This window comes from Orycteropus afer, unplaced genomic scaffold (assembly GCF_000298275.1).
Source record: "Orycteropus afer afer isolate SDZICR_OR568_19922 unplaced genomic scaffold, OryAfe1.0 scaffold00685, whole genome shotgun sequence".
Lineage (NCBI taxonomy): Eukaryota > Metazoa > Chordata > Mammalia > Tubulidentata > Orycteropodidae > Orycteropus > Orycteropus afer.
Window position 1 is genome coordinate 1,093,506 of NW_006922272.1, and position 11,696 is coordinate 1,105,201.

Consider the following 11,696-nt stretch of genomic DNA (forward strand, 5'->3'; position numbering starts at 1 on the left):
AGTATAGATATTGTAGTAAAACAATCTCCATCACAGCCTAATTAAATCTAAACACTTTCTACAGTTCACCAATTTGTCTATAATTATGAGGTGTGAGGAAATCTGGGATGCACCACTGACCCTCGAAATAATCTAATTAATTATGCGTAATCAGCTTTGGTAAAATTAAATAGAATGTAAAAGTACATAGACTGTTAGATTCCCAGTGAAACTAATATCCTACTTTGTCTAGAAATTGTTCCAGCTGTGGTCAGGTTTGAAGTTTCCTCTTTGCCCACAAATGGGTTGAAATAATCAGACATGCTTAAGAAACTCATGTATAACAGCTTCAACAATTTTAGAAAATACGGCGTAGTGCCTAAGGCATTTGACTGCTAACCAGAAGGCTGGAGGTTCAAACCCACCAGCCACTCCTCAGAAGGAAGGTTGGGCAATCTACTTCCCCAAGCAGGGGTCACTATGAGTCAGATTTGACTCGACAGCAATGGGTTGGTTATAAAGAATGTGAAACATATTAATGTCATTCCAGACACAGTGTCTCCTTGGGTGACATAATGCACAAGACCTCAGTGGCAAATATGTTTATAGGCATGTGTGTCCCCAACCACAACACCACTCCTGAAAGTGGTTTGACAAATGCTGATACAATAAGCTCTAAAGGGCATGTTCAGAGGTTGCAACGGAATGTTCCCATACTTAGCATTTGCCCAGTCCATAGGAATTAGATGTTGAATAATTTAGGAAACTAGCAGAGGAAACTACTCAAAATTCAGTAGAGAAAGAAAGGAAGAATGCTTTTCACGATCCTCTTTTGCTTCTTTCAAGCTTGTGAATATTTTTATGAACTGCTGAGTAGTTTGGGACTGTGTGCTTAATTGCTGTATTTGAGAAGGGAGATGAAGGACAAAGAATGAAATGTAGTTGGTGCTTAACGGTAAGACAAAAAAGTAGTGAATAGCTCATATTGCTCCCATTTGGCATCAAATCAGGGGACCCCAATACAGAGACTAATTTTATTTGTATAAACTTTGAATCAAATAGGAGTTCTGGTGGTGTAGTGCCTAAGGCATCTGACTGCTAACCAAATGGCCAGGCCTTAAGGGCACATACATCCAAATCCAACTGCCTAGTGTCCAGTCCTCTGCCTCCTAGCTTTGTGACCTTGAGCATGTCACTTAACCTTTTTTTGTACCAGAAATATAAAACAAACAAACCAAAAAGCCACTCACTGCCTTCAAGTCGATTCCAACTCACAGTGACCCCCTTAGGGTTTCTGAGGCTGTAAATCTCTACGGAAATAGATTGCCTAGTTTTCCTTCTGTGGAATGGGTGGTGGGCACCATGCCTCCAGAGCTCCTTCCTTTTTGTACATTATGTCATGATTCATAAATTTGGAATTATCTTCAGGGGGTTGTTGTGAGGGTTGAATGAGTATATGCAATGAACTTCAAACAGTGTCTGGCACATAGTTAGGACTCAATAACTGATGGTTATTGTTATTGCTGCAGTTGTTACTATTATTCTCTCATTTAATAATTAAACCCAGTGGATAATGCTTTTTTACCAGAAGAGCCTTTGAAGAATTTCCTGTTACATCTCTCTGCTTCCAGCAGAGACAGATCTGAATGATATACAATTTTCTACTCCTAAGAATTTGCAATGCAGTCCTTGAGAAAGCAGTCCTATGTCTAGCAGCAGAGCCAATTCATGAAAACTTACCATCAGCTTCTCTCACCACCACCGTGAAGTATTTCACAGCTCCGTTGGTGTCGCTGAACCAGCTGCAGTTGAAAGTGAAGTTGATGGAAGATTGGCTAATCAGCACATCCTTTTTATTCACACGAATATGTGGAGGTGGAGGAGGAGGGCCTGGAACAGGGGGTGGGGAAGGGACCAAGAAAGTTCACAACTCTGTTTTCACATCTTAAACAACAGTCAATGAAATGAAAATCTCCACTCACCTACATCAGATAGAGAGAGTGTATGTGTGTGTGTGTCTAACACTTGCAATCAAGAATCCTCCTCCTCCTCTCCTGAAGGGAAGCAGGAAGAGGCAGTGACTTGCCAGTGGCACATTAAGCATAATGAAAGAAGCAACTCCTCAGCAGGATTTCCTGAAGTTGTTGCTTCAAACTGCTTAAAAGCTCCATTATAGCTCTAAGTATATCAGGCAAAGTGATGTATTTAAATACTAACTCATTCAGTACTTTAAGATCATTTAACTTGTTTGCTGCCAGGGTACTTTACAGAAAGAAATGTTTTTATCTCATGGAAGATTTTAGGTCATCTTCTCCAAGGGGTAACAAGACCTGCTAATGTGAAAGGGAACTGTATCCAAGTGGACAATGGTGATGGATACTATAAACCAAAAAAATCAAACTCACTGCCATCGAGTTGAACCTGTAAGAGGGGTGAAAGTCTCTCTACTCCACATACAAGAGGCTTGATGTAGACCTCCAGGGACACTTACGGTCTATCATTGTGATGGTGCTGTCTTCAACCACTTCACTGGTCATGCCGGCAGACTGCACCTTAATGGACACCAGGTACCTCTTATGGGGCACTAGCATCATGATGTTGAGCAGAGATTTTTCTTTCTCCAGCTTTCTGGAAAACTCAACTTCTTGAGTGTCCATTTTCCGGCACTCAATGTTGTACCCATCGAAGTCAGAATCTGGAGGGATCCAGGAACAGGCAATGGCAGTTGAGTTCTGAGGCCGGCAATGCAGGTTTTGAATCTTGTCTGGCTCTAAGAGAAAGAGAGAGGAAGAAAATTTCAGAACTCCGAGAAACAGAATCCTTTCAGCTCCTGTGGTCCAACTAGCTCTGAGTTCTAAACAAACAATCCTCAAATGTTATTTGGATTGTTTTTCAAGGAAACATTCTCAAGGGAATTTCTGCCTGCCAGACCCCACTTGGAGAAACACAACATTAGAAGATAAAATGTTGTCATTTCAGATAATCACCAGGTGCCAATCTGATTGGAAACACAAATGCACTTACGGGGACTGAAATCAAATGGCAGAAGTCAGAAAGAAGGTGGAACAGAGTAGTATAGAAGTTAAAAGTACGGCTTGGGCCTGCCTGGATTCAAATTCCACTTACTATGCATTCTTTTGTTCCAACTATTCATTTTTGCAATGAATTTTTAGACAAGTTACTCAATCTCTGTGCCCCATCTCTGGCCAATTAAACTTCTTTCTGTTCCTCTAGTAAGAGATCTTTCTCTCCTCCCTGGGTCTTGAAATATTTTATTCTCCCCACTAGATTATTCTCCATTCCTCTTCCTGCTTCCACTTGGTGAATTCTACTCTTTCTTTATGTTTTGATTTGGATGTATCCAGGAAGTCCTCTTGTATTCAATTAGATACTTCTACCATGTGTTTCTATAGTATCATTTACTTCCTACATCACATCCCAAACGCAATTATCTGTTTAGTTATAGAATTTTCCCCCTGATTGTAAATTCCATGAGGACAGAGATTATTTCTGTAGTGTTAATTATTGTTAATAGTGAATGAATGAGCCAGTCTCTATAGGCTTCTATCTGAATACAAATCCAACCAACCCAAGCAAAAATGTGGATTTAAACCAAGCCCCATCAGAATAAGATGCTGCAACATGTACTTCCTATCTACTCTATCTGAAACTCAAGAGTGGTAAAGCATGTCATACTTGTCCTCACGGATCCAAAAATTGGTTTGCTGTAGGTTTTCCAGGAATCACCACTGACAGTCCTGACACTGAATTGATAGGATCTTCCTGGACGAAGACCATATACGATGCGTCCTTCTGATTTTCTACTGCTGTAGGGGTTGAAGATAATGAGTGCATCTCTGGGGAACCACTGCACCTCAAAGTCATCATAGTCTGTCCAGTCTGGAGGCCCCTTCCAGGTGATCGCCAGGGAAGTGTTTGCAACATCAGCAAATGACATAAGACTGGGAGGACTTGGCGCTATATGTAGGAAAAAGGGAAACATTACATCCATATCATAACATAGAAAAATAAGGATGGCTGAGTGACATCAGAGATACTGTTAGTGTACTTTGTAGGAAGAGATAATACAATGATAATAAGAGCTTCCATTTGTAGAGTGTTTACTATTTGTAAGGGACTGTCCTCAAGTACTTTATATACTTTGTCTTTAATTCTTCTAACCAAACATGGTGTGAAGGTATTGATTCCATTAGATTTGGTGGTGACAGAGTTGGAGTTCACAAGCAGTTTTGTCCCTGCCTTGTTCATTGCAGAATACAGTACAGAATACAGATATTAATATATTCTATGCATGCCCAAGATACAAAAATGATTAGGAAACACGCCCATAACAACACAAGATAATGGGTATAATTGTCCCTAGTTTATAGGTGAGAACACTGAGGCTTGGAGATGCTCAATAACTTCACAATATACCAGCATCACACAGGTATATGGCAGGACTGAGCTAAGGACCTAGATGTTTTTTAACAAAATCTGCGTCCTTTATTCACTTTGCCCTCCTGCTTTCCCAAGTTCAGGGCTAGCTTACAGCATGTCATTGTTTATCTCTGGTAGCATGGTGGCTAAGGTACTTGACTGCTAACCAGGAGGCTGGCAGTTCAAACCCACCAGCCACTCCTCGGAAGTAAGATGGTGCAATCTACTTCTGTAGTGACTCTGCCTCGGAAACCCAAGGAGGGGTCTCTATGACTCGATGGCACATAACAACAACAACAATAATAATAACAAAATAATAATTAAAATGTGTCTTTGGAAGGTACTTCCTACCAACATTTGATTACTGGCCACTGAGTTGTCTTACCTGTTCTGCTCTCCCCTGTGACCTTATTGGTGAGATCTCCACTGTGAGTCACCACACACAGTGTGTACTTCCTTCCGGGAATTAGGCGATGAAAACGCCACTCGGTCAGGTGCTTATCTTTCCAGCTTTCCTTCTTAGTGCCATTGGGGTTGTAGAGGATCAGCTCATAAAAGTCAAAGTCCCCAGAGGCTGGACTCCAGTTGAACCACAGGCTGTCTGTCATGTTCCAATTGGACCCCTTGAGGTTACTCACAGAGGCTGGGACTTAAATGGAAGGAAAACTTTATTGAGAAGAATACAGGAACAAAGGTATTTGGGCCCACAGGTGAAAATATGAGCTAATTTCAGTATACAGGTGAGTAGGGCACATGGTAAAGTCAGATCTTGTCTTTAGGCTACTTTTGAGGGTTCATGTTATCAGCAGGGACCAGTCCCTGGAAAAGGACATCATCCTTGGTAAAGTGAAAGGTCAGCAAGAAAGAGCAAGATTCCTGATGTGATGGATTGACACAGTGGCTGCTATAGTGAGCTCAAACATAGCAAAGATTGTGGGGATGGTACCAGACCAGACATTGTTTCATTCTGATGTATACAGGGTTGGTATGAGTCAGAATCAATTTGATGGCATCTAACATCAACAACAAATTTAGGGGCATGTGAAGTAAATTAAAATAAAACAAAACAAAATAGCTAGTCACTTTTGTATGCTTGCTACCTGTGCTCTGCTAAACATATAAAATGAAATCTTTATAAATTATTAATTACTACTGGGCAAGTGGTTTATAAGTTAGCTTAGAAAAGGCCCTGGGAAAGTTGATAAAAGATCCTAGTCCCTTCTAGGCTGGTCCAACTCACTAGTGGCCACCATCCCACAACAACTCTCTGGGTTTCTTTTCTTCCTCTTCATTATCCTTTACTTTTTCAGTTCTCTCATGCTCTTTCTTGTCAAAATCTGTATTGGACCAACCTCACTGAAGAAAAGAAGAGTTAATAGTACTGCTACCACTGAATAAATTCAGTCTTGTAGTCACGCTGCCAACTGCTCTGTGGTATTTTTTGGAAAGCGAAGACTATTGCACCCTACTAGAGGAAATTTAAACATTAACAAGCAGGTAACAGAAGAGTTGCAGAGGCAGTTGCCTGGGAAATGGTAACATACATTGTCTAGGCTTATTGTTGCTCTTTTTCATTCCCTTCAAAATACCGAAGAACGGCGAACTTCCGTTGTGTGTCCAGAATGTACTCTTCAATGGCTTCCCTCCCCTTCAGTCTCAGCTAAAATATCTTTTCTTTCAAGTCACATTCTGTTACATCCACAGCTGTAGAGTCAATTCTGATTCATAAGGACCCTATAGGACAGAGTAGAACTGCCACCAGGGAGCAGCTGGTGGGTTTGAGCAGCTGGTGGGTTTGAACTGCTGACCTTTTGGTTAATAGCTGAGCGAGCACCTAACCACTGTGCCACCAGGGCTTCTATTGCCTTGATAGAAGGAAGGAAATAATTTCTTTTTAAATTCTGCCTGCTTAATATCATCTGCTCCTGCCCTTTCTTCTCACTCCAACATAGAGCTCTAGGAGGTCAGGGGCCTTATCTCTTGCTCACTGTCATTCCCAGCAGTGAGCCCAGTGTCTGGGTTGGACAGGGGAGCACCAAAAACTACTGTCACATCAGAGGAAAAAAAAAAATAGGATTTGAAAATGAGAGTGAAGAGCCCAAATTAAGGAAAAAGGGTAAATTTGATTTATTTGCAGTGCAGAGAGCTTTCTCTCTTATTTTCCTGGAACTCTGAGTTTCTTTTTCTTTCTTTCTTTCTTTTTTAATTGGAATATATTTTCTCATTGAAATATAATTTATGTACAGTGAAATACACAAAACTAAAGTGACATGGGTCAATGCATTTTTTTTTTTTTTCTAGTGTTCCCTCTCCTCCCAGCCCTGGTAACTAACAAAGAAAGTTTCCTTCCATATATAAACCTTTCCTTGACTTTTTACAATAATGAACTAATATTATATTTGTCCTTCTGTGATTGACTTATTTCACTCAGCATAATGTTTGTTCTTCTGTGATTGACTTATTTTACTCAGCATAATGTCACCCACCAGTCACTCCTCAGAAGGAAGGCTGAGCAATCTAATCTGTGTAGTGATACTGCCTCGGAAACCCAAGGAGGGGTTGCTATGAGTCAGGTCTGACTCGAGAGCACGTAACAACAACAACAACAATGTTGTCCAGTGGAACTCTTGTTTTCATGTCACTAGTGCTATGTTTCCAGTTCTCAGCAGTGGTTCCTTATCTGCCCAATATGTGGCTGCCCTCCTCTGAACCTGCCCTCTACTTCATCTATTTTCTGTAGAAATCTGCATAATGTGGACCCAGCCATAGTGGGTTACGGCCCTCCGTGAACCATTTGCCAGTGAGGAGAGGTTAATTTGAGGTTCATTTTCCTCAAACCTCATGAGGCTAACAAAAACCCAAAACCAAACCCATTATTGTTGAGTCATATGGGTGACTCCACGCACTGTAGAGTACAACAGTTCCACAGGGTTTTCAAAGCTGTGAACCTGAGGAAGCAGATCTCTAGGCCTTTCTTCTGAGGCACCTCTGTGTGGGTACCAATCACCAACTTTTTGGTTAGTAGTTGAACATTTAACTGTTTGTGCCACCGAGGGATACCATGCAGGTGGAGGTTAAAGAGCAGAAACCAATGCAAAAACTTGCCACAAGCTATTCTTATATATAGGTCTGATTTAGGCCCAAAAGCCTGAAGGTCACAAATTTCATGTAATGCTACATACTGAATAGAATAAGGAGGTAAGGATAAATTAAGGAAAACCCAATGAATAATGTGACAATTGCTATACCTTATTATTTGGCTCTGGGTCTTACCTGTTCGCCCAAATATGAAAGACTCATTTGACAACTCTCCACTATGAGTTACAATCACCATTTTGTACATTCGGCCTTGTAGCAAGTTCTGGAAAGTGAAGCTCTGGACTTGTGGGCCAACTTGAGCTCTCTCCTGAAGAGTTCGATCTGGGTTGTATAGAAAGATGTTGTACCAGTTGAGCTCTCCTTCTGAGGTGGTCCAAGTGAAAGACAGGTGTCTAGTGGAATTCTCTGTGATCTTTAGATTGGTGACAGCCGCAGGGACTGGAAAAGACAAAGGGCAAGAAAGTGAGATCAAGTTTTGGCATGTCCCTGACACAGTCCAGGAGTGAGGTCTAGAGGGATGTACCAAAAGCTGATGTGACAAACAAGTCTCTGCCTTTAAGAAATTTTGACTTCACGGAGTCTCCAAAGCAAAGAAATGTGAGTTTCTGTGGATTACTGATGCTGAAGTTGTTAATTTAAAAAATAACAAAACCACAAGGTGAAAAATGTTGAAATGGCAAATTTTTGTTACATACATATTTTCCACAATTAAAAAAAAAAAAAAAGGACAATGCCAGGGTGTCGTACACAGAGATTCTGATTTAACATCTTGGGAGTGGGGCTCAGTCACTGGTGTTTTTTAAAGTTTTGCAAGTCTCACAACCACAGGGTTAGATGATGTCTAGAGACCCTTCAAGCCCAAAAGTCTATGATCCTGTTTGGCCCCTGCACTCTATTAATTTATTTTTCTCCTAAAAGTACTGATGTTTTATTTTCAGCATATTGCACAGGGTGATTTTTGGAAATGCTTTTCATTATAAAACAATTTATATTATTGAAGTAATGTTTTTAGGGTACAATTGGTGTATAATAAATTACACATGTAAGGTGTAAGAAAAACCACAAATAAAAAAGCAGTAGTGGGAAATTATCTTCACAGATATTTTTGGGTATAGAATCAATTTTGAAATGACTTGTATGACTAAATGTGTTTCTAATACTAAGAACTAGATCAGAGATCAAAAACTTCTATTTCTGAGTAGCATTCTGAGCTAAGAAATGGCCACTGGAAGGAAGGACCATGAACAGGAAAGAGAGATGAAATTGGATTCAAGAATATGGGGGAAAGAAATAAGCGAAAAAGCTAAAAACATTAAAAAAAAAAAAAAAAAAGGAGGGGGTTGGGGAAGCTGTCTATATTAAGATTTTGCAACTCTTTTGACCTACTGTTGACAAAATGGTCAAATCAGACGAGAATCACCTGCTTCCAAACTGCTGGCATAGAGTCTACCAATTCTGCAGAAGTCTCTAGATGCCAGTGGGAACAGAACAGGGCAGCTCTCTTCATTTCTCCCAAGTTCTCCTCCCTCAACTCTGAACACTGTTTCTTAGGCTATTTTTCTTGTTCTTAAACCAAAATCTAACCCACTGCCATTGAATTGATTCTGACTCATAGTGACCCTCACTGGGTTTCCAAGACTATAAATCTTTACAGAAGTAGACTGCCTCATCTTTCTCTCATGGAGCAACTGGTAGGATTGAACCACCAAGCTTCTGGTTAGCAGCCATGTCCCTTACCCACTACACCACCAGAGCTCCTTTTGCTTACTCTTAAGGAGGCTTGGATTTTCTATCATACCTTTAAAAGTTGGCTCTTGGCTGACGGAATGATGGCATCTTACCTGCAGCACACACATTAGTTCCTTCTAGCATCTTAGTTCCTGAAAAACTAGGTGCAGCAGTTTGAAGTGGGGATTCTGGCACTCTGAACAGCTCATTAAGTCAGAGTACACTAAACTCAGGGGAGTAGGATTAGAAAGGAGGTAGGGGCTGTGTAATTACCCAGAAGAATAAAAACAGGTGAACTTGCCCTGCAGAGCACTGACTGGCTGGTGAGATGGGGCATCCGAAGGCTCTCTGGGGCAGTGGAGAGAATGCACCAGAGGACATGTGGTCACTCCACAGATCTACCTTCAGCAGCCTCTTTTATCTGTAAACTTGGGACCACATGGAGGGAGCAGAGACCCCCCTCCCCCCGGTTCTGGGTGCTGCTGAATTGGGAGCAGAGAGGGAAACATGATGCAAGTGGGTGGGCCCTGGGATGACCTCATGGCATGGATCAGAGCAGCTATTCTAGGACAGCTTTTTAGCATGGAGGGGCCTGGAGCGTGGGGTTTTTGCAGCTGTTTGAACCTGGTGGAAAGTGGCAGCCCTCTAACCATTGGGGTCTTTGATGAACTTGAGTGGCAGGCCTGTGAGTAACAGTATAATGTCATCATTAGTAGCCTACTCAAAGCTCTGGAAATGGCTACTGGCACCTCGGAGCCTCCCCCCCCCCCTGCCTCTCCTCTGCCTCATCCAGTAGAAAAACCATATTAACCCACCATAACACCTGCCAGCTCAAATCCTAAACCCCCTTCACAAAAAACAGAGACCTGCATCCACATTCCACCCAGTGATTCCATCATCACAAAGAAAACTGCAGAGCAACCCAGCACACTTGAATTAATAACCAAAATAAAATAAAATACACCAGCTCCACCTTTCCAAAAATATTAAATCATAAAACCAAGACAAAACAAATCAATACATAATTACAGTTAAAGACAACTTCAAAATGTCTAGGAAACAACAGGAAACCTCAAACAAACAAACAAACAGGATAAGACAATAGAAATAAAATCCCAAACAAAAGTCTCATTAAACATGGAGGAAGAGGAGGCAATAAAATTATCTGAGAAGGAATTTAAAAGGTATGTTTATAGAACTCTACAAGAGCTTAAGGAAACTTCAAACAGAATCAAGGAGAACACAGACAGTATGCTGGAAGAACTCAGGAAAACCATTCAAGAACAAAATGACAAGATTAATACACAATCAGAACTCATACAAAAATGACAGTTAGAAATCCAGAAGATGAATACCAAAATTACAGAATTACACAGCACAGTGGAAGCACAAAGAATAGGCTAGAACTGGCTGAAGAACACATTTCCCAACTAGAAAGATAAATCCCTTGACACCAGCCTGTATGAAGAAAAATCAGAACAAAGATTTATGAGAAATGAAGAGAACGTAAGAGTTTTATGGGATGACCTGAAAAGAAACAATATGTGCCTCACTGGAATTCCAGAACAAGAAGAGGAAAAACAAAACAAAACAAAAAAACACTGAGAAAATTGTGAAAGACTTACTAATAGGAAACTTCCTCCATATAATGAAGGAAAAAAAGATATTTGTCCAAGAAGCTCAAAGAATATCATATAAGATAGATCCCAAGAGGAAAACACTGAGGCATATTCATAATCAAACTCTCAAAACCAAAGACAAAGAAACAATCTTGCAAGCTGCCCAGGACAAAAGAAATATTACTTATAATAATAAAACAGCTAGACTGAGTTCTGATTACTCAGCAGAAACCATGCAGGCAAGAAGACAATGGGATGGCATATATAAAACACTGAAGGAAAAGAACTTCCAGCCAAGAATTCTATATCCAGCCATACTGTCCATCCAATATGAGGTGATATCAAGACATTCTCAGATAAACAAAAATTAAGGAATTTTGTGAAAACCAAACCAACCCTACAAGAAATGCTTAAGGAAGTCCTTCCAATAGAGAACCCACAGCAGAGAATAACAAAATCAGGACACATAACATCAACACTAAAACCAAATCAGAAATAGATGCTCAAAATGAGATCATAAAACATTGTACACTAAAAGACAAGGGAGTCAACCTGCACACAACAACAGCAACTAGCAAATAGAGGGAATAAAAGTTCTAGGTACAAACTTCCAAATGGAGAGGAAAACAGGACAATGTCCTCATAGAATAGACTGCTCCAAAAATATACAGAAAAGAATTTATTCCACAGAGAAAATTAACAATCCCCCTAAACAAGCCCAGAAGGAAGGAAAACATGTGTTTAGTAAGCACAAAACCAACAATAAAGAAGAAAAGTGAGGAAACTTTTGACAACAAAAGGAACTCAGCACAGAAAAGTATATGGACCAAA

General features: G+C 40.5%; 1 protein-coding gene across 1 annotated transcript in view; it reads right to left on the bottom strand.

The window, feature by feature from the left end:
- Nucleotides 1-11,696, bottom strand: part of LOC103211015 (receptor-type tyrosine-protein phosphatase beta) — a gene marked incomplete at its 5' end in the record, with an annotated part of 95,328 nt that overhangs the window by 35,954 nt on the left and 47,678 nt on the right. The window contains 5 exons of the mRNA XM_042783116.1: nucleotides 1,720-1,869; nucleotides 2,471-2,749; nucleotides 3,676-3,957; nucleotides 4,805-5,068; nucleotides 7,693-7,956. Coding sequence (XP_042639050.1) covers nucleotides 1,720-1,869; nucleotides 2,471-2,749; nucleotides 3,676-3,957; nucleotides 4,805-5,068; nucleotides 7,693-7,956 — 1,239 coding nt within the window. The remainder of the gene's footprint in view (nucleotides 1-1,719; nucleotides 1,870-2,470; nucleotides 2,750-3,675; nucleotides 3,958-4,804; nucleotides 5,069-7,692; nucleotides 7,957-11,696) is intronic.